The sequence below is a fragment of the Macaca thibetana genome, chromosome X (genome assembly GCF_024542745.1).
Source record: "Macaca thibetana thibetana isolate TM-01 chromosome X, ASM2454274v1, whole genome shotgun sequence".
Lineage (NCBI taxonomy): Eukaryota > Metazoa > Chordata > Mammalia > Primates > Cercopithecidae > Macaca > Macaca thibetana.
Genome location: NC_065598.1, coordinates 115,577,514 through 115,601,026, shown reverse-complemented (window position 1 = coordinate 115,601,026; position 23,513 = coordinate 115,577,514). Strand labels below are relative to the sequence as shown.

The 23,513-nt window shown below is 38.5% G+C and overlaps 1 protein-coding gene and 1 non-coding gene across 6 annotated transcripts in view; one reads left to right on the top strand and one right to left on the bottom strand.

Moving 5' to 3' along the window:
* CUL4B (cullin 4B) overlaps positions 1-23,513 on the top strand; it is a 52,233-nt gene that overhangs the window by 22,567 nt on the left and 6,153 nt on the right. For all 5 annotated transcript variants that reach the window (XM_050776088.1, XM_050776089.1, XM_050776091.1 and 2 more), the window contains 16 exons: positions 6,448-6,551; positions 7,072-7,141; positions 7,985-8,058; positions 8,858-9,020; positions 9,299-9,388; positions 9,692-9,774; positions 10,788-10,855; positions 12,095-12,213; positions 13,258-13,450; positions 14,442-14,546; positions 15,367-15,477; positions 15,927-16,012; positions 17,110-17,217; positions 18,204-18,317; positions 19,544-19,649; positions 21,540-21,712. In XM_050776088.1, the coding sequence (XP_050632045.1) occupies positions 6,448-6,551; positions 7,072-7,141; positions 7,985-8,058; positions 8,858-9,020; positions 9,299-9,388; positions 9,692-9,774; positions 10,788-10,855; positions 12,095-12,213; positions 13,258-13,450; positions 14,442-14,546; positions 15,367-15,477; positions 15,927-16,012; positions 17,110-17,217; positions 18,204-18,317; positions 19,544-19,649; positions 21,540-21,712 (1,767 nt within the window). The remainder of the gene's footprint in view (positions 1-6,447; positions 6,552-7,071; positions 7,142-7,984; positions 8,059-8,857; positions 9,021-9,298; positions 9,389-9,691; positions 9,775-10,787; positions 10,856-12,094; positions 12,214-13,257; positions 13,451-14,441; positions 14,547-15,366; positions 15,478-15,926; positions 16,013-17,109; positions 17,218-18,203; positions 18,318-19,543; positions 19,650-21,539; positions 21,713-23,513) is intronic.
* Positions 9,083-9,186, bottom strand: LOC126947053 (small nucleolar RNA U13). The gene has a single exon (XR_007722901.1). It is a non-coding gene; the product is annotated as a small nucleolar RNA U13 (small nucleolar RNA).

Below are 23,513 nucleotides of genomic sequence, written 5' to 3'. Positions count from 1 at the left end.
TGTTGATGACTAGCAGTTGGATTCTATGTAACTTTTGTCACCCTGTTGGTGTCTTAAAGCTTACTCTATTATGCATTATGTATTTCTCTTTTTACTGAATCGTTAATCAGTACTATTGTTGCTGTTTTTTAAAATGTACAACTAAAATTCTACTCTTTAAGTTATTTTGAAATATACAGTAGATTATTAAATACTAAAAAATTTTAAAATGTGCACTTATAAATTCTTTGTCCTTGATAATTTTTCAGTCTTATTTAAGCCCTGTTTACTGGAAGTAAAAAGAAAAGGAGTTTAGGTTTCATTGTATAGTTGGTTTCCTTTAAACAGATTCTTAGTTTTTGAATATTTAGAGTATCTTAGCCATTTTTATTTGACATAAAAAGAGAGATAATGTAGATCCTATTGCTATATCAGTTGTTGAATTTTTGTTATGTACTTTAATTACTATCTGTAAACATAGCTTGAAAAATAAGACTCCACTCCTTAGACCAGTGACCAGAGTTCAACACCCTGGCGGAAATTCAGTATCTTTTTTATTGTCTGTTGTTCAGTAAATATTTGCATATGTCATTTGCTACATGTTTATATATATTTTTGGAGTGTGTTTTTTTTCAGACACTTTTTTTTTAGCTCATCCTTGTGAAGAAAGACACATTTTTTTATGTATCCTGTGGATTTTGGAGGGGAAGGGCTGGGATTTGGAAGAATGAGGGTTAGAAGCTTGCTAGAATGTCTGTATTTTATACCTAAGTACCTTCAAAGGATTTAAGGCGGCATATTTACTGGTAATTAGTGGGAGCTTAAGTAAAAAGATAGTTTTATTAAAAAGACTTGTAAGGCTGGGTGCGGTGGCTCGCGCCTGAAATCCCAACACTTTGGGAGGCCAAGGTGGGCGGATCACCTGAGGTCAGGAGTTCAAGACCAGCCTGGCCAACATGGTGAAACCCAGTCTCTACCAAAAATACAAAATTCAGCCGGGTGTGGTGGCACGTGCCTGCAATCTGAGCTACTGGGGAGGTTAAGGCACAAGAATCACTTGAACCCAGGAGGCAGAGGTTGCAGTGAGCCGAGATCTCACCATTGCAATGCAGCCCAGGTGACAGAGCGAGTCAGGTTTCAAAAAAAAAGAAACAAAAAAAAAAACCTTGTAAAGTTATCTAGAATCTGTTTATTACAAATAGTTGTTACTTCTAGAGATTCCCAAAGTGTTTTATTAGTGTAAATAATAAATATGTAATGCATAATATGTAAAAATATATAAATACATAATATTTAAATAATAAATACATAATGCATAATATGTAAAAATACATAAATAATAAATACATAATATTTAAAATAATATATTTCTAAAAGTACATTTCAAAGATCTAGAGTAAAATAGAGCTTATCTCAAACACCTCCTTATTCCTGTTTCCATCCCAGCATGTAATAGGATGAAGAGTACTTAGTAAACAGTCATTCCTTGTTCAATCCATGACTGCTTACTGTGTCCAAAACTGGACTGATACCTTGGGGTTATGGAAAGCACTTAGTACTAGCAAGAGAGCATAAGTACCTACCCTAAGGTACTTATGTTCTAATGGGTTCATGAAATTAGATTGTTTGTGACCAGCGTTTTTTAAAAAGAAACGAAATAGCAAATATCAGAATGTGTCACATAGAGTAATGATGTGTAGGTTTGTGAAGATTTTATTTTAGTTACATAAATTTATGTATGATAGATTGTGACATTAGATTTCCTACTGTGGCTTTGGGTCAAAACATTTTGGAAGCCACCATTTTAGAGACACCACTCCAAATCTTGCCCAAAAGTGAGAAAAGTGGAGTACTTGGATCAAAGGGTGTGAAAGGTTATAATCAGGGGTGGCCAAGGTGGCTCATGCATGTAATCCAGCACTTTGGGAGGATGAGGTGGGCAGTTCACTTGAAGTCAGGAGTTCGAGACTAGCCTGGCCAACATGGTGAAATCCCAGCTCTACTAAAAATACAAAAAAACCTGGCTGAGTGTGGCAGCGCATGCCTGTAATCCCAGCTACTTGGGAGGCTGAAGTAGGAGAACCACTTGAACCCGGAAGGCAGAGGTTGCAGTGACCCAAGATTGCACTTCAACCTGGGCAACAGAGCAAGACTCCATCTAAAAAAAAGTTATAATCAGACATGAGATGAAAATGGCAAGATTGGCCTTGAACGCCATGCTAAAAAGTGTGGTGGTGGGGAAGTTAGAAAGGCTTTTATTGGGGAAGGCAAGTATTTAAGTTTTTTGAATACCTAATATATTTCTCTGGTTCAAAGCCCCAAAAGTATTGCAGAGCATGTAGTGAAAAGTCTCGCTTTCACCCCATCCTCCAGTCCCCCAGTTAGTTAGTTCTCTTTGTGACAGATATTAGTTTTTTGGGTATCTTTCCAGAGATGTTTTATATACGTAAAAAGGCTGTGTATGTTTTTATTTTGTCCCTTTTTTACATAAATGATAGCAGACCATGTACCACATAGTTCTGTTTTTTTGTTTGTTTGTTTATACCTATTATGGGATTGCTCCATCACAGTACAGGAAATGCTTGATGGAAGGTTGTTGAGGAAGGAAAATGACTAGATCTGGTCTATAGGTTAAGCAGTCAAGGCTAAATTAGAAAAACAGAATGTTGCCTTCGAACTTGACCTCAAAACTCACCTTAGATGCTCCTGCCTTTCTTGCCTTAAAATTCTTAAACCACCCTCCAGCTAAACACAGGTGAGACTGTGTACTGTAAAGCCCAGCTTAATTTTCGATTTCTCACTATTTCCACTAACTTTTTATCTGTTTCCCTGTAGGTCTTTGGGACTCTGTCCCTTTACCTCTTCCCAGGAAGGCTTTTCTGACTTGCCCTCCCTTAAATGCTGGGTTAGGGGGCCTCATCTCTCTGCTTATCCTCATCATAGCATCTAGCACACTCAATTGTAATTACATGTTTTCTGGCAATTTTTCTCATACTAGAAGCCCTTTCTATGTACAGGACACATTGCTAGAGTTTTTTTGAATACTTAATGTATTCACTTGGTTCAAAGCTCAAAAAGTATTAAAGAAACTTATAGATAGAGATGACCACACAATGTCTTTCTGTCATTAAGGAGTCAGAGAGACAAGATATACACATAAAAAGATAAGTAGTTTTGTGTAAGAAGTATCCAGTGGTTGGGAGATGCATAGTGTTGACTCAGTGACTAAGTGAGTGTGGTATGATGGGTGCGAGTGCCATGTGAGTCACTGGTAGCTGAGTCAATTAAGAAGAACTTATTGGAAGAAGTGGGACCTAATTGAGTAGTAAGGGAATGTGGTATCTTGTGTGAGAAGATAAGTAGATGTGCCGAGAACTGTTTTATGTGAGAAGGGAACATAGCAGAAGGAAATGGGATAAATAGGACTTAGAGAAGTACTGGAAGTGGGCGATGTGGAAAGATGAAGTACGCACTAAGTCCTATGACGGAATCTAAGCAGAGAGATAAGAAATGCTGAGAAAACAGTCATTCATTCAAAAGGAACGGTGAGATGCAATGAGAGGAATACTAAAGGTGAAAAGGGGACAGTCCACAAAGGACCTGTGTGAACAGAGAGGCACATGAAATAAACATAAATTCCCTTAAGCATCTGTGGCCTAGCCTCAGGTCACATGAAAAGTGGGCAGGCCAGCAGGGTCTCAGCTTTCTTATTCCTCCATAGCTGCTCAATCTAATTGACCTGCTGTTTCCTGATGAGGTGTGGTGACTTGTCTCTTGTGGTGTAAGAGGTTTCCTTTAAGTTCTCTTCTCTTCTCTTCTCTTCTCTTCTCTTCCCTTCTCTTTTTGAGACAGAGTCTCGCACTGTCACCTGGGCTGGAATTCAATGGCATGATCTCGGCTCACTGCAACCTCCATCTCCCGGGTTCATGTGATTCTCCTGCCTCAGCCTCCCGAGTAGCTGGTGCACACCACCACACCCGGCTAATTTTTGTATTTTTAGTAGAGTTGGGGTATCTATCACTCTATGTTGGTCAGACTGGGTCTTGAACTCCTGACCTCATGATCTGCCTGCCTCAGCCTCCCAAAGTGCTGGGATTACAGGCATGAGCCACCACGCTCTGCCAAACTTTCTTTTCATTTGCTAATTTATTTACTGGACCTGCATATTGGGAATGTGACTTCTAACTACGTATTTTTAAAATTCCACTCCAACCCACAGAACTTGGATGCCCCCCTAGAGTCCATTTTAATGGAATTTTTTTTCTTCTGTTGTGGTGAGAAAGGAATCTTGGTGTTATATTTAAGTCATTACCACTCAGAATTATAGATTATATCAGAGTTTTCCCAAAGAGTTTTACCATGCCCGTTGTTTTACATTTGAAAGTCTTTTATATACGCGTAACAGGAAACTTACTGAAATCTGAAGGTCATCCTTCTGGAATCTGAGTATAAAAGAAGACCAGTTATTACAGTGAAGTAAAAATGCCATCATTTCTTTTGTAATTGGTGTTAATTCAGTTGTACAAATTTTATTTATTTTATTTTTTATTCCTTTTTGAGATGGAGTCTCTCTCTGTCGCCCAGGCTGGAGTGCAGTGGTGCGATCTCGGCTCACTGCACCCTCCACCTCCTGGGTTCAAGCGATTCTCCTGCCTCAGCCTCCTGAGTAGCTGGGATTACAGGCGTGCGCCACCATGCCCGGCTAATTTTTGTATTTTTAGCGGAGGTGGGGTTTCACTATGTTGGCCAGGCTGATTTTGAACTCCTGACCTCAAGTGATCCGCCCGCCTCAGCCCCCCAAACTGCTGGGGTTACAGGCGTGAGCCATTGCGCCTGGCCACAAATTTTAAAATCTATATTTAACTATTATTAAGCTAAAATGTTGGAGAAAATTCCTTGGTATTATATCATACTCATTATCATACTGCTAGCAATAATTTCTGCTTTGTTCTGTTCAGGAGAACCCAAGAACGTTTTTTTTTTTTTTTTTTTTTTGAGACGGAGTCTCGCTCTGCCGCCCAGGCTGGAGTGCAGTGGCCGGATCTCAGCTCACTGCAAGCTCCGCCTCCCGGGTTCACGCCATTCTCCTGCCTCAGCTTCCCGAGTAGCTGGGACTACAGGCGCCCGCCACCTCGCCCGGCTAGTTTTTTGTATTTTTTAGTAGAGACGGGGTTTCACCATGTTAGCCAGGATGGTCTCGATCTCCTGACCTCGTGATCCGCCCGTCTCGGCCTCCCAAAGTGCTGGGATTACAGGCTTGAGCCACCGCGCCCGGCCCCAAGAACGTTTAAGTAAATTTTAGTTCAATTGTAGTAGGACTGCCTGACCCATCTGATACATAAACAATAGGTGAAATTCTTTTTTAAACCCAAAATGAAGCTCTGCTTGTGAAAATGATTAACATTTTAAACAACAAGACAGCTTTTTTATTTTTGAGACAAGGTCTCACTTTGTCCCCAGGCTGGAGTGCGGTAGCATAATCATGGTTCACTGCAACCTTGAACTCCTGAGCTCAAGTGATCCTCCTGCCTCAGCCTCCTGAATAGCCGGGACTACAGGTGCACACCACTGGGCCCAGCTAATTTTTAAATTTTTTGTAGAGATGGGGTCTTGCTTTGTTTCTGTATTAGTCAGGGTTTTCTTAGAGGGACAGAACTACAGAACTAGTAGGAGATATATAAAGGGGAGTTTATTAAGTGTTAACTTACATGATCACAGGGTCCCACAATAGGCTGTCTGCAAGCTGAGGAGTAAGGAGAGCCAGTTTGATTCCCAGAACTGAAGAACTTGGAGTCCGATGTTTGAGGGCAAGAAGCGCCCAGCACGAGAGAAAGATGTAGGCTGGGAGGCTAGGCCCTTCTCTCCTTTTCACGTTTTTTGGCCTCTATGTTCACTAGAAGCTGATTAGATTGTGCCCACCAGGTTAAGGGTGGATCTGCCTTCCCTAGCCTACTGACTCAAATGTTAATCTCTTTTGGCAACACCCTCACAGACACACCCGGGATCAATACTTTGTATCCTTCAATCCAATCAAGTTAACACTCAGTATTAACCATCATAGTTGCCTAGGCTGTTCTTGAAGTCCTGGCATCAAGCAGTCCTCTCACCTTGGCCCCCCAAATGTTGGGATTACAGGCATGAACCACTGCACCCAGCCCAAGTAGGATTTTCTTTGAGTGGCATGTTGGCACTCAAAAAGCTTCAGATTTTTGAGCGTTTTGGGTTTCAGATTTTTAGATTAAAGATGCTCAACCTGTAATTTGTTCTTTTCTGATACAGTGCATTGGTTATGAGAAAGTTTGCCACCCACGTTGATATATTTTGTTGTTTTACCTTGTGTCTTAAGCGGATGAATAACCCTTTTTAATAAGCTGGTGTGGTAGAAATATCAAATTAATAAGAATCTGATGTAAATAGTTGAGAAATCCTTCATCCTCTCCTTAAGAAAATATGTGTTTAACCTTGCAGGCTGTAGAAAATCTCTGTTCTTACAAGATTTCTGCAAACTTGTACAAACAGCTGAGACAGATCTGTGAAGATCACATCAAAGCACAGATTCATCAATTCAGAGAATATCCTTTTTAAAACAAAAAATCGTAAATAGTTTTGTCTTCCTTTCTGTCCCCTACCCCTCACTGTTTAACCCAGCTTGAAGTAGAATGCCTGTATTTTGTAGATTTGTCATTTTTTTGTGCCTTGTGTTTCTCAAGAAAAAAAATACATTTTGACTTTTCAGCCTTAATTACATGTGGTATTCATGTAAATAAGATGTCCTTACGTCTTTACCCTTTTTGCCCTAACAGATTTCCACTTGAGGAAAAATAATCTCCTAAGGGAAATCGTAAACTGAAAACATGATGTTCAGTTCTGTCTAAGACTTGTTTTTAAAGGTGTTTTTTATTATAAACTATGTTTTTCTTTTTTTTTTTTTTTTTTTTACAAATTAGGAAATAGCACTTTGGTGCATAATCAAGTGCCATTTAGTTTCATTTAGTATACAAAGTATTCATATTTAAGACTAATGTGCTGTCTGTCACATGGCACATATGACTTGTACCAAATGCCTTAAAATATCCTTAACATATGTTTCAGGGATTCATTGGATAGTGTTCTCTTTTTAAAGAAGATTGATAGATGCTGGCAAAACCATTGCAGACAAATGGTAAGCTGGAAAAAGTATTGTATTACAGCTAAACATTGTATTAATAGTTAAAAACATTTCTTCAAATACAGGAATGTTAGTTTTTAAAACTTAGCAATAGGGAGATTGCTTCAATATCTGTTCCTTTTCTGAATTGGAAACTAGTTTTGGTTGAGTTTTCTATTTTAAAACCACAGGTTACAGGTAAACCTGCATTTCAGAATGACTTGTACCTTAGGTTCATCTTTATTTTTGTCACACTTACCAAAAATGTATTTATCTCATTCATTAAAAAGCTACATTTTGTCTGTCACTCTTATTTTTTTTCTCTCTTGATGGTTATCCTGTCCACTATTTGATTACCTGTGAAGGTGCCTGATGGTCCTGTGTTTTATTCAGATGACAACCTTTTCCATTTTTCTTAATCTGGTTTATACCTTATATTCTACAGATTAAAATCTTAAAATCCATCACCCCCCACCCCAGCCCCACCCCCTGCCAAAATAAACCCTCACATATGCAATGTAAGGCAGCTTCATTACCTAGCACTGTGTCTCAGGAAAAATTATATGAGTGTCCGCTTGATTCCCCGTTATTATTTTCAGTTATTTCTCAAGTAGTAAGGAAGTCAGAGGGCCATTTTAAGTGTCTTTTCTAGAAAACACAACAAGGATTAAGACTGTTGAATAATAAAAATGATATGGGCATATTCTTAGATAGATGTGTTTATCTGCATGTTTGATCCTAGTAATCTAATATATATACAGACGAACCCTTCAGTTTTATTCTTATTGAAAGCAAATATTTCAGCTTCACAACATACAAAACTTGTTTGATTTCTTTTTTTTTTTTTTTCATTGGCAGATCATGATCAGGAGCATTTTTTTGTTTCTGGATAGAACTTACGTTCTTCAGAATTCAATGCTACCCTCCATTTGGTAAGGATGCCAGAAAAACATGAAAAGATTGTTCCAAATCATACTCAAATCTTAATTACACTAATGAAAGAGTATAAGCTATACTGTGAATATTCTAAAAATTCACATTTGGCTTCTAGACTTTCCTTTGTAACGGTTTTATCTTCCTAATAATATGTTGCCTATGCTAATATTGAAGATAGCTAACATTCCCTGGGCATATATTAATTTATGAAGAAGTTTTTTGTTAGCCAAGAGGACTAAAGTTTGCTCTGGAATGTCTATGATTGTGATTCATTTTGCTGCTGATCATCAAGAGTTCACTCATTTAACATTATGGAAAAGTATGTGTACACGAAAATAGAATAGTATCATGAACTTTTCCCCCTATCATGTACCTATCATCTGCCTACAGCAGTGATCAGAATTCACTGATTCTTGAGTATTGAAATCAGTTAATAAATAACCAAATAAGCTTTCAATACCAGTACAGTGAAAACTGTTTTATATCTTTGAACTAATTTTGTCTCTTGATTTGAGCAAGGAAGAAATCCACAAAAAGAAATAATACAACAAAACTTAGTTATGGAGGAAAATAGGAATTTAGCTTCAATTCTCAGTAAAGACAAAATGAGTTTCCTATGTGCTTTAATGTAATAATGTTATTCAGAATTAAATGTGTGGATTTTATTATTTGACAATTGCTGCTTCAAAGCCCTGGAGCCCTAATTAGCATGGGAACATGTGGTAAGAAGTAAAGCAAACCTCTTCAGAAGTGGTATTGTCAATTAATTTAGGTTATATGTGTTTTTTATTTTAGGGACATGGGACTGGAGTTATTTAGGGCTCATATTATAAGTGATCAGAAAGTCCAGAATAAGACAATTGATGGCATTCTTCTCTTGATTGAGAGGGAAAGGAATGGTGAAGCAATTGATAGAAGTTTACTTCGAAGCCTTTTAAGCATGCTGTCTGATTTGCAAGTAAGTTAACTACGACACATACTATACAGAGCTGATTGCTTTTCCTAGTTTTTTTTTCCCGATGTCAGACAGGTGATGTGCTGATGTCATAACAATGTCTGAAGGAAGCACATCTCATACATGAGCATAAAAACCCAATCATCATGCTTCTAAACTACAAAAGGATCCTAGCTTGATGTTTAAAAACCAAATTCATAATGCTGTTTACATAGACATAGAGAATATTTAGTAAATATTTACTAAATAAATGATCTCCTTCATTTTGTTGCCCCTCCCAGATTTATCAAGATTCTTTTGAACAACGATTTTTGGAAGAAACTAACCGGCTCTATGCAGCTGAAGGCCAAAAATTAATGCAAGAAAGAGAGGTATTTAAAAATCATGACTAATACATTCTCACTGTCTCTCACAATAGACCTTACTTTGTAGAATATAAGCTTCCCTTTGCATTTATCTTCCCAACATTGTGATGCTCTTCTCTCACTTAGGTGCTCCTTTCTTTTCTCTCTTCTTAAAGGCCAGAATTCTGGATCATAAACTCTACCTATAATTTTTACATATGATTCTACCCTGTCACATTTGACAGGGCCGCTTCCAGGATCTTTTGGACTTGACATTTTCTGAGTGATTTATGGGGAGGAAAACAATAATATAAAAAACTATCTTTGTAGGTTCCTGAATATCTACATCATGTTAACAAACGTCTTGAAGAAGAAGCAGACAGACTTATTACTTACTTAGATCAGACCACCCAGTAAGTATTACATGCTGAATTTAATAGTCTTAAACTGTCGTTAAATCACTTGCAGCACTTTAGCCATCCTAAACATGTTAGTAACTGTTTTCAGGTGTGATTTGAAGTGTTAACAGTTGTTTTCATAATATAAACTTGAAGTTATTCTTTTCCCTAATTAATTAGTTTTCATCCAAGGATTCGATTAGGGGTGGGTGGGTGGGTGTGTGTGTGTGTGTGTGTGTGTGTGTGTGTGTTTAGAATGTAATTTAGAAATAATATTAGAGGCTGATGTGATCTTTAAACTCTTCAGGCCAATTAAAATTCAGTGGATCCCCCCATTTTTGTGCTTTCCTAAGTGTTAATATTGTCAGTCGGGGGGCTTCTGTATGTAGTATTTCTTTACCTTCCTAATAAAAGTAGCAAAACTTGGAAAAAACCAACTACAACAAGGTCTTGGAGATATTTATTTCATGATGTAAACCAAATTCTAAAATATGCAGTGGTTTTTAAAAATTTTTGAGGCCGGGCGCGGTGGCTCAAGCCTGTAATCCCAGCACTTTGGGAGGCCGAGACGGGTGGATCACGAGGTCAGGAGATCGAGACCATCCTGGCGAACACCGTGAAACCCCGTCTTTACTAAAAAATACAAAAAACTAGCCGGGCGAGGTGGCGGGCGCCTGTAGTCCCAGCTACTCGGGAGGCTGAGGCAGGAGAATGGCATAAACCTGGGAGGCGGAGCTTGCAGTGAGCTGAGATCCGGCCACTGCACTCCAGCCGGGGCTACAGAGCGAGACTCCGCCTCAAAAAAAAAAAAAAAAAAAAAAAAAAAAAAAATTTTTGCCTGTCAATTCCTTTATGTTTTTTTCTTTTAGGTGTAAAGTATAGTAACTCTGAGCACCAATAAATTTATACATAGGATAGGAATCTTGAAATTAACATAAAATGAGCTATTTGATTCCCCCCCACTTCAGGAGAGGCTTTACATTTTCTGGAAGTCAAACATCAATAATGCTAACTTTTTTTCCTCGTAGGAAGTCATTAATTGCTACTGTAGAAAAACAACTTCTAGGTGAACACTTAACAGCAATTCTTCAGAAAGGTAATTGGCAATTTGTAAATAAGAGATTGCTTTTTAAATGGTAGTGGCAAACTAGTAGGGAATTTTTAAAGATGTTGCCCTTTTAAAAGTTTGACAGCATGTGGCTGCATTTCTGAGGATGGACACAATCCTTATTAATCACAGTAAACTTCCTGAAGGTGCCAGTTTTCTTATCTGAAAATACAGGAACTAGAAGAGAGGGATCCACAAATACCAATAAAAAAACAGTGGTTGATATGTGCCTGTAGTATCAACTACTTGGGAGGCTGAGGCAGGAGGATTGCTTCAGCCCAGGAGTTTGAGGTCAGCCTGGGCAACATAGTGAGACTCTCGTCTCTTTAAATAAAAGAAAAGAAAAAAAGTGGGAAATTCTTGACTTAATATGTTAGCTTTCAGTAAGGAAAGGTATTCCTTTTTACACTAAAGTGGTGAGGGTTTTTTGTTATTGTTAATGGCATGTCAAACCAAGCACTTCTAATCCAAAGTGAATTTGGAGTATACCCTGCATTTTACTTTGAGAATGCCACAAATAGGTAAAAACTTTACCTTTCTCTTCAACAATATTTTCTTTGGTATAAAAATTTATATATTTAGAAATTTAAGGCAGTTATACTGTTATTTCATCCTGAAAATCAAATATTTATTAGAGCCTCATTTAAATTTGACTTAATTTATGCATGGCTTTTGATATATCACAGGCCATATCTAATATTCTGAAATATAACTATGTACATAATATGGCTACTACATATATGAGGTATTTATAATGTATATTTATGTAAACCAGTTTTTATAAGTTTGTTTTTGCCTCTATCATGCTGAATGGCACAAACCATTATGGAGTTAACCATTTTTCTTTTTCTTTTTAATTTTTTTAACTTTTTATATTAAAATAGACAGGTGGGGGGAGGTCTTACTATTGTGCCCAGGCTGGTCTTGACCTCCTGGGCTCAATCGATCCTCCTGCCTTGGCTTCCCAAAGTGCTGGGATTACAGGTATGAGCCACCGTGCCTGGCCTGTTTTTATTTTTATAGTGACTAAAGTCTCTATATTTAGTTTTTACCCAGAAAGATGATTGGGTTTAATTCAAAGGAAATCTTAGAACTCACATACAGACTAGTCATAGTTCAAACCAGTATCACAATAATGATTATAACTCAAATTTTATTAAAATGTCTGATAATCTTGTTCACTTTTTTGTTCACTATATTTTAATGCCAAAATGTTTTAAAATACAGGTTTAAATAACCTCCTTGATGAAAACCGAATTCAAGATTTGTCTCTTCTGTATCAGCTCTTCAGTAGAGTTCGAGGTGGAGTTCAGGTTCTTTTGCAGCAGTGGATCGAATATATCAAGGTATTAACGATTTACCTGTGATTTTTCCCTCTTACAGCTTATCTACACATCGAGAGTGCATATTGGCAAGCATTTCTTGTTTGATCCATTTTTTTTTTTTTTTTTGAGACAGAGTTTTGCTCTTGTCACCCAGGCTGGAGTGCAGTGGCGCAATCTCGGCTCACTGCAACCTCTGCCTTCCAGGTTCAAGCGATTCTCCTGCCTCAGTCTCCCAAGTAGCTAGGATTACAGGCATGCACCACCATGCCCGGCTAATTTTGTACTTTTAGTAGAGATGGGGTTTCAGCATGTTGGTCAAGCTGGTCTTGAACTCCTGAACTCAAATGGTCCACCCGCCTCAGCCTCCCAAAGTGCTGGGATTACAGGTGTGAGCCACCACACCTGGCCTTGATCCAATTCTTTGAAGGGAATTTTAAATTTGTTTTAAAAAGTAATGGGAATTTTGAGAAGGTCAACCTGAGAATGGTAGCTATGTGGCATATCAGCTGTAAAACTTGATTTATGTCTGACATGATTTCTGTCTCTACCACTTAAAGCAGTGAATGTAGAAAAAGAAGACTTTGAACCCCAAATTTCTTTCCTTTCTTCAATCTTACACTAAAGCCAGATTGCCATTTTAAGGAAATTGAAAGCTGACATCTTTAAAAATAAGGAAAAGATCCCAGAAGCTTCTAATAATACCCTGTTATGATATCATATGCCCAGTGATCATTGCTTACTATTTTTGTGATTATAGATGAGTGGTTAACAGTGTGGATATTTTAGCACTTTATTTTTTTGTCCTCATTTCACCATCAGCTTTATTTTGCCAGGTGCAGTGGTGCATGCCTGTAACCCCAGCTACTTGGGAGGCTGAGGCAGGAGGATCCTTTGAGCCCAGGAGTTTGAGACCAGCCTGGGCAGCATAGCAAGATTCCATCTTAAAAATAGCTTTATTTTACTTTTTAAAGATCTTTAAATATATATGCCACTTAAATATGATTTGGGGATTGTTTTCATTTTAGACAATTCGATTCCAGTAAAAAGTGTATTTTTTCATTTTAGGCATTTGGCAGCACTATTGTAATTAATCCTGAAAAAGATAAAACCATGGTTCAAGAATTGCTGGATTTTAAAGATAAGGTTGACCATATAATTGATATCTGCTTTCTGAAGAATGAGAAATTTATCAATGCCATGAAAGAAGCATTTGAAACGTTCATTAACAAAAGACCAAATAAACCGGCTGAACTTATAGGTATGTTTTCCAGTCCTTTTTCCAGTTGTTTAATGATGTTCTTTGAGTCATAAAATGTCAATCTGAAATTTTTACCCAGTTGTAGTATTACTAATTCCTCATTTCTTTGAGGTTGCTTAGCTGGTATATCAAGTTTGAAAAGTGTTTCTAAAAACCTGGATGTAAATACTGAAAGCCCACATGTCAAAACATAATGTGCTTTCTTTGAAAGACAGTATGTTGGACCCTATTTACCTTTATTGATAATAAGTTTATCTGTTTTCCAAGCCTAAAGCGATTTAGAAATGAGGCAGGGTGTTATTTCAAACTACAAGAAAGGGCAGCATGAAATTACAGTTGTCAGTGAAAAAGGAAAAAGTCCAGGGCAAAAATAAACCTAATAATCTGGGCCCATTTAGCATAAGGATGTGATATATACTACAGTGCTTCTCAGGTTTTTCCACCCAAGTACCCTTAGTGTCAGAGGAGGAGATAACCTGAGAAGGTCTAGGGTCCTCTGCCAAAAGGATGAAATTTTGTTGCAACCTATCTACTATTTATCCTTAAACATGTAGCAAATTTTACCTTCTACTCTGTGATGTATCTGGTTTATTTTAATAGAAAAGTAATGTTTAAGATTGCTCACTATTCCTATAAAATGGACACTCCAGAAGATTCCCCATGTCTTTCCGTGGCTTTGATTATGCCCCCACAGGGCTACATGAGACCTCCCCCACGGGATATCCCGATCCTATTTTCATAAACATCAGTATAGTGGAAAGTGCATTTGATCTAGAGTCAGAACACTTGGGTTTATGTTCAGGCCCTGATGTTATTAGCTCTATGGCATTGAACACTTGATCTCCCTGACTTTGGAGACTTTAAAAAATGCATATAAATGTCTGAAATATTGAAAAACTCAGTGTATCATACTCCTCTTTGGGTATATATAGTGCCCAGTACCTCATGTATTCCCCTGGTTATTAAACAACAAACTTTTTCCCCATTTTAGCTAAGTATGTAGATTCAAAACTTCGTGCAGGCAACAAAGAAGCTACAGATGAAGAACTTGAGAAAATGTTGGATAAAATTATGATCATATTTAGATTTATCTATGGTAAGTATTTACTAATGTTTTAATACTTTTCTTTTAAAATAGCACTCAACGCCAGGCGCGGTGGCTCACGCCTGTAATCCCAGCACTTTGGGAGGCCAAGGCAGGCGGATCACGAAGTCAAGAGATCGAGACCATCGTGGCTAACACGGTGATACCCCGTCTCTACTAAAAATACAAAAAATTAGCCAGGCATGGTGGTAGGTGCCTGTAGTCCCAGCTACTCGGGAGGCTGAGGCAGGAGAATGGTGTGAACCCAGGAGGCAGAGCTTGCAGTGAGCCAAGATCACACCACTGCACTCCAGCCTGGGCAACAGAGCAAGACTCCATCTCAAAAAAAAAAAAAAAAATAGCACTCAACAGAGAAGCTAGCAAGTATATTCAACCTGGAGGGAATATTTATTTGGGAATTACAGATTTAAAATTGTTTTTAATTCACTGGGGGGATACATGAGGAATGTTACCTGATTGTCCTATGCTTTGACTCTTCTAGTATTAAGTGCCTTGATTTTTGCTACTTGGCTTAATCTCTTCAATATTGGCACCAAAGCTACCAGTCCACAAAAGCTTTTCTGAAGAAAAGTTAATGCAGTCAAGACAGTTCCCATGCAAAAAAGTTTTACAATAAAGACTTTGAAATATCTGGCACAAAAATGGATCTCTACTGCTTCTTGCATTTAACAAACTTGGATAAAATGTATAAAGTAAAATAACTTGGAATAATGGTGTGCTTTATTAAAGCACTTTGAAGCAATTTTGTCAGAACTTTTTATTGGAATATTATAAATTTTGCTTTTTTTTTTTTTTTTTTTTTTTTACATAGGCAAGGATGTTTTTGAGGCCTTCTATAAGAAAGATTTAGCCAAGCGCCTGTTAGTCGGGAAGAGTGCGTCTGTAGATGCTGAAAAATCAATGCTGTCCAAACTTAAACATGGTAGGTTTCTCATTCTTTCTGTTCCTTTTCTTTGATTTCTGAAGGAGAATGTTAGCTTCTTACCCTTTCAATCGATTTCCTCTTTTGTCAGTCGTGTCTATGTATATATGATGAAAACATAAATTGAGCAAGCTCCTGAGGTTTCCAACTTATTGTACATATATCCAGAGCTGTTGTGTTTTTTAAGATAAAGCATTGTTCTTGGTTTTATTATTTGTATAAAAGTTTCCCATTTATTTTATACCTAAATAGTAGATAAGGTTACTACAGGATTAAAGAGTTTGACTCTGAATTAATGGGGCATACACTTTGGGGTAAGGATTTCTTTTTATTCTTATGAAAGTTACAGATCATACTAAAGTAAGTTTTGTATTTCGTGTTTCCCACTTTTAAACCTCTTTTGTTTTTACCACTTTAAAATATTATACATGTACAAACATCTTTAATAGAATGCGGAGCTGCTTTCACCAGCAAACTTGAAGGAATGTTTAAAGACATGGAACTTTCTAAAGACATCATGATTCAGTTCAAACAGGTAAAAGTGAGTTAAACTCTTACTTAATTCCTCGAACTTAGTTATATTTAGTTATCCGCTTGCTGTGATTTGTACTGAAGAGGATAAATAGAAACGTGTTTGTTGTAATTACTTCATGGCAACTGAGGTGATATTCACAGTAGAAAAAAAACCATTGGTGAAATATAAGTATATTTGACCTACTTTAGGATTTATTTTTAACAAACACCCAGAGTAACACAAAAATAAAAATAAAACGTATTGAACTGAAGTCAGTACAAGAAGAGCTATAGTGGGAACAGGGCTTTCCCCAGCGTCTTATCATTTGGTGATTTGCATGTTCAGAGCTTGCAGTGGGGAGAGAGGAGAAGTGATAATGTAGCTGTATAAAGCCTTTGGGGACACTGGAGATAGAAAGCTAGATCCACAGTTTTGAAGATGTAGGTAGAAAGTAGTTTTGAAATGTTTAAGAACATAGGTGATAGTGATGGCAAGTTAGATTTTCCTCTTTTGGGGTTTTAGTAGTGACTTCTTTACCCCACAATGTTGCTAAGGTGGGAAGTGGAAGTGAAAGAATTAAGAAAAAATCAGGGTCAGTAAGATTATGAATTCTATAGTAGCTACCGAATGGGGCTTATCTGCTTTGCCCTTTTCCCCTCTTTTTCCTTCCCTACTCCAGGCCACTCCCTGCAGACAGGCAGTGGAGCAAGCGAAAAACTGGAGACTTGGGCTGGCTGGTGGGGTGAGGAATGGGGATTGCTGCAAGATGTTTAAGCCATGTAGGGGTATTCAAAGGTGGGGACTGCAGGTGGTATTGGGGAAAAGAGTGGAGGAGAGATCCTGTAACAGCCCAGCTGTATGTGAGAAATTATTTAAGTTGATAATGCCTGTAATGAGGTCATGTGATCCTTGTATGCCTTTGTATCAAAATGTTAACCTCTGTACTTGCCTAATGCATTTTGTGTAGGCTTCTTTTAAAGTCCTCTTAATAATTGCCTTTTATTTTAAGGATGGTCAGTGTTTGCATATAATTTCATAACGGGGAACTTCTTAAATAGGTTATTATGATACGAAATGTATGCAGTTTTAAGATCTCAGTGTGTGTTTTGATCTTACAGTATATGCAGAATCAGAATGTTCCGGGAAATATTGAATTAACTGTGAATATCCTGACAATGGGCTATTGGCCAACATATGTGCCTATGGAAGTTCATTTACCACCAGAGGTAAGAGTTACTGTTTAGAACCTGAGTTATAGGCATAGAAATCATAACATTTCCATTTTGCTTGTCATTTAAAAAAAGATACTTAGAAAAAAATAGAGACCCAGGGCCTCGCTGTATTGCTCAGGCTGGTCTTGAACTCTTGGGCTCAAGTGATCCCCCCTGCCTCCACCTTCCAAAGTGCTGGGATTACAGGTGTGAGTCACCAGGCCTGGCATAGATACTTTTAAAAGTGAATGTCAGTAAACACACCAACACCAAATACCAACTGCTTTAATATTTTACTTTTGTACTTCTAAGTCCAGTTAAGAGCCTAGCTAATAATGCCAAAGTTCTGGGTTCAGGATCAATTTCCCTGGCTCTTCTTCCATCTTCACAGATTATACCCCTCATTCTACCTAGTTATTAAGAATTCTTGCACATATTTCACCCATAGGTGGGATTGCTAAATGATGGGTGCTTGATTAAATCTATCCTGACTCCTGGGAAACTGTCTAGCCCAGGACTGAAGTCCATAAAAGGGATTAAGGCTAGACAGCTAGATATTGAGAATCCTCCATGGAGATGGTTATGAAGGCCCAGGGAGTAGATCTGTCTCAAAGAGGAAGAAAAAACAGCAGAGGCAGAACTTTAGAAAAGGCTCACATTTGGCAGATGGTAGAAAGAGGAACCTGTGAAGGAAACCAGTGCAGAAGCAACAGTGAGATAAAGGAACCAGCATAGTATAGAGGCACAAAAGCTGCTGCAGGTCAATGTTTCAAAAGAGTGGATGATTAAATGGTTCAGATAGAGCAAAGGGTATAAATCCTAATAAATCCCATTTGATTTGGTGGTTGGGAGATCATTATTTTTCATCAAAGTGATTGGTGGACCTACTGGATATAGTCTTAAAATTTTCCAGAAATTATATCACATGAGGTAAGTATAAAAAGTGGTAAATGTGGTATTGGGTATAGAGCTTAAATAAAGCCTTATTTTATTTACTTTAGATGGTAAAACTTCAGGAGATTTTCAAGACATTTTACCTAGGCAAACATAGTGGCAGGAAACTTCAGTGGCAGTCAACCCTAGGACACTGTGTGCTTAAAGCAGAATTTAAAGAGGTAAGTGGATGTTCCCAAAACTTTTAATTTTCATCTTTGTCTTTAATATTTAGGTCATCTTTCTTAACTAAAAGGTTAGGCTATTGTTTTGTGGTTTTTTTTTTTCAGACAGAGTCTCACTCTGTCTCAGGGTGGAGTGCAGTGGCGCTATCTTGGCTCACCGCAACCTCCGCCTCCCAGGTTCAAGTGATTCTCCTGCCTCAGCCTCCCGAGTGGCTGGGACTACAGGCGTGCGCCACCATGCCCAGCTAATTTTTTTGTATTTTTAGTAGAGACGGGGTTTCACCATGTTGGCCAGGATGGTCTCTATCTCTTGACCTTGTGATCCACCTGCCTCAGCCTCCCAAAGTGCTGGGATTATAGGCATGAGCCACCGCGTTTGGCCAGTTTAAGCTATTGTTTTATAATTGTATCCTAGATATCCGCATCACGACAGTGAGAGCTTGTCATAGCTTTATGTATTTTTAAGTAATTTTAGCTGTGTGGTCTTTCCACAATTGATTTGGCCCTTCTGCAAAACGAAAAGCAATGAACTTTTCCCCTACTCTTTCCTCACCTGTAGATGAAAACTTTACACTGCCACTTCCTATTTTTATTTATTTATTTACTTTTAGAGACAGGGTCCCACTCTTGTCACCCAGGCAGGAGTACAGTGGCACAATCACAGTTCACTGTAACCTCAAACTTATGGGCTCAAGCTATCTTCCTGCCTCCGCTTCCTAAAGTGCTGGGATTACAGGCATGAGCAACTACACCCAGCCTAACACTGCCACTTCTTGACAGAAATTTTGTTGCTGGGAGCTACGAATAGAGTGGGAGTTAAGGGGAACAGTGTGCAATATCTAATCTCAAAAAACTTTAGCTTTTCATGACTAATCTGAGCCAAACAAATAAAAAATACATTTGAAATAGTGATTTCTTGCTGCTTGTGATGAAGATCTAGAATGACACATAAGGCTGATTAATTTTCATTACTTTATTCTATTTATAAGGCTTAAAAAAAACTGTTAAAAGGTCAGCTAATCCTTCCCCCTGTTTTAGGTAGGGTCATACCTAAACCCCACACTGAAATACTGTATTACCACGTCAAGTGGCTTTGCTGGATAATGCTAATCATGTTTCTAAATCTACTAATTGAAAAATGCTTTTCCTGTAAGAGATGATTTGATTAATTTTTCATGTGTTTTTAAAAAAGTGATGGCTAAACACTTTTATTTCTTCAACAGGGTAAAAAAGAACTCCAGGTCTCTCTTTTTCAAACACTGGTGCTGCTAATGTTTAATGAGGGAGAGGAGTTCAGTTTAGAAGAGATCAAGCAGGCAACCGGAATAGGTTTGTGTTGAATTGGTTGATTAGCAAACATTAAGTGTTCACTATGTGCATACCACTGTGTTAAGAGGTCTGAGGGACATTTATAGGAATAATCCCTTGCCTCAGAACTCTTTTGAGGGTTTTTTTTTTTCTTTAACGAGGGTCTCAGTCTGTCACCCAGGCTGGGGTCCAGTGGTACAATCATGGCTCAGGATCAAGTGATTCTCCTGCCTCAGTCTCCCAAGCAGATGGGACTACAAGTGCATGCCACCATGCCTGGCTAATTTTTAAAATTTTTTTTGCAGAGACAGGGTCTCACTATGTTGCTTAGCCTGGTCTCAAACTCCTGAGCTCAAGGGATCTTCCTGCCTCAGCCTCCCTAAGTACTGCGATTACGTGCATGAGCCCCTGCACCCAGCCAGAACTCTTTTTTTTCCCCTGTCAAGATGGAATCTTGCTGTGTCACCTAGGCTGGAGTGCAGCGGCGTGATCTCAGCTCACTGCAACCACTACCTCCTGTGTTCAAGTGATTCTCCTGCCTCAGCCTCCTGAGTAGCTGGGATTACAGGTGCCCGCCACCACACCTGGCTAATGTTTGTATTTTTAGTAGAGACAGGGTTTTACCATGTTGGCCAGGCTGGTCTCGAACTCCTGACCTCGTGATCCGCCTGCCTCGGCCTACCAAAGTGCTGGGATTACAGGTGTGAGCCACTGCGCCTGGCCGAAACTCTTAATATAACCATAGGGAAAGGGGGAAATGACACTTGAAATAATGTCAGAACCAATAAGTACTGGCTTGTGGTACTGACTAAGTGTGGTAGGAGTTCAACAAAGCAAGGGATCACTGTGGACTAGCACAATTGGGAAAGCTGTCATGAAGCAAGTGGCATTTGAGCTAGGCCTTCAAGTTTTGGTCAGGGAGAAGGCATATACAGCAAGGGGAAATATTTTGAGATGAGATTGGAGGTAGGAATGGGCACAGTATAGGCCCATGAAGAGCTTAATTGTAGCACGGAATCATGAAGAATCATGAAGAGCTTAATTGTAACAGAATAGTGAGTTAAAAAATTAGGTAGGATGAGTAGTGCCTGATTGTGGAGAACCTGATAAATCTAGCAAATGCAAACCTACATTGTAGTGTCTCAACTATGTGGCGTGGTGGAAGTAATTATTTGGACCACTTACTGAAATCAATGTACAGGGCAACTGGAAGGATCAAGGGATTCCAGTTTAGACGCTGTTGGGATGATTCAGGCATAAAGTGGAAGGGCCTTAGACTAGAATGAGGCCACGAAAATGGAGAAAATTCATCTCTGCAGAAGCAACAGCTAGCTATTATGTTGAGGATGAGGGAGAAGGAAAAGTTAAAAGATGATTTCAGGGTTTCCCAATTGCGAAGGTTAGTAGTATCACCACTGACAGTTGGAAAGAGGACACAGTTATATAGAGATGATGAATCAAATTTTGGACGTGACTACAGTTGATAGTAAAACAGCCAGGCGGAATTGCCATTTAAACGTGCAACTGGAGAGAAGTGAAATGTCATTTTGGAAGATTTGGTAGTTGCGCACATCATATGATAATTGACACCTTTAAAAGATGACTAGGGGCCGGGCGTGGTGGCTCACACCTGTAATCCCAGCACTTTGGGAGGCCAAGGCGGGTGGATCACTTGAGCTCAGGAGTTTGAGACCAGCCTGGGCAACATGGTGAAACCCCGTCTCTATTTTTTTTTAAAAAAGAAGAGAACTAGGAAAAAAGCCATTGGCTAGGACAAAGAAGAGTTGTTGGTGACCTTTGGGAAAAAATGAAACAGTTTTAATAGGGGGATGGAGTGGAAACTAGATTGAGGTAGAATGTGGTAGTTGTTCATGCTGGTAACAAATAACTAAACCTCTCTTTCTTCTTCAGAGGATGGAGAGTTAAGGAGAACACTGCAGTCATTAGCCTGTGGCAAAGCTAGAGTTCTGGCAAAAAATCCAAAGGGCAAAGATATTGAAGATGGTGACAAGTTCATTTGTAATGATGATTTCAAACACAAACTTTTCAGGATAAAGATCAATCAAATCCAGATGAAAGAAACGGTATTTCTTTCACTTTCTCCTAGTCCTAACACACTGGAATTATACGTGTTAATAATTAAAATATATAAAGATTTTATACCTGTAATACTGCCAATACCATTAACATTTTCTCTGCTATGTCCAGCTAAATACATTTCCGTATTTGATTTTGGGTTTTTGGGAGAGTGCTTGTACAGGATTGGGTTGATACTCAACATGGTTTTATATCCTACTTTGTTTATTTAATATTCAATCTTTAGAATTTTTCCATGCCATTAAATAGCTTCAAAAAATGGCAAATGGCAGTGTAATATTTTTACATGGCTCTTACAGTTTATTCAACCACTGTTCATTTTGGGGCAATTAAATTCATGACTTTTTAGTATTATAAATAAAATTGCAAGAAACCTCTTTGAACCTAAATTTTAATCTCTTTGATATATGATAAATGTGTGGAAGTAGATTTTTTTGGGTTAAAGGGTATGAACATTTTAGGAGTCTTAGTACATAATGTCATATTGTGTTCCAGAAAGACTGAACCAGTTTATACTCTGTCCAGCAGCATATGAGAGCCTGTCTTACTATGTCCACCAGCACTAAAGATTATATTTTCTTTTTCCAACTTGCTTGGTGAAAAATCTGAATGATTTATTCACTATTTGTTTGATTAACAGTGAAGGTGGGCCAGGCACGGTGGTTCACGCCTGTAATGCCAGCACCTTGGGAGGCCGAGGCGGGTGGATCACCTGAGGTCAGGAGTTCAAGACCAGCTTGGCCGACGTGGTGAAACCCTGTCTCTACTAAAAATATAAAAATTAGCTGGGCGTGGTAGTGCGTGCTTGTAGTCCCAGCTACTTGGGAGACTGAGGCATGAGAATCACCTGAACCCAGGATGTGGAGGTTGCAGTGAGCTGAGATTGCGCCACTGCACTGCAGCCTGGGTGACAGAGTGAGACTCTGTCTAAAAAAAAGAAAAAAAAACAGTGAAGGTGAATATTTTGTTTGTTTTTGCCATTTGAATTTGTAAGAGACTTCCAACTGCAGCATCCTGAAACTGATGGTTTCAGTTCCAATAAGGTTTAATGCAATATTTGAAAAAAAAAAATTTTTTTTTTTTTTTTTTGATGTGGAGTCTCACTCTGTCACCCAGGCTGGAGTCAGTGGCGCGATCTTGACTCACTGCAACCTCTGCCTTCTGGGTTCAAGTGGTTTTCCTGCCTCAGCCTCCTGAGTAGCTGGGACTACAGGCGTGCACCACCACGCCCAGCTAATTTTTGTATTTTAAGTAAAGATGAGTTTTCACCAGATTGGCCAGGCTAGTCTCGAACTGCTGACCTCACGATCCACCCACATCGGCCTCCCAAAGTGCTGGGATTACATGTGTGAGCCACTGCGCTCAGCGGAGAAAAGTTTTAATGTAGGACAGCAACCAGTATCTTCAAACAAGTTCCTGTCATTTTCACATACACATCAAAGGATATTTTCTTAAAGGATTACCATGTCCTTACTTTTAAAATGTTTATGCTGTACCAGGAAGAAACTGCTGCAAAAAGCCCAGACTTTTTTTGGTTTAGTTACGAAAGATGAACATTTTTGCTTTAGCATCAAGATTGGTAAACCGCCTCCTAAATACCTACATGTCTATAAGTCTTGAAGGATTGTAAGCATTAATGGCATGCATGTCTGATTTATATATTACAAAATAAAAATTAATTTTCAAACAGTTTGACTCTTAACTAGTTTGCTTAGCCAGTTAATACCATGCCTTGAGTCAGGTCAGACAGAGTCCGTCACTTTATAGACAAGCTATTGTCATAGAGAA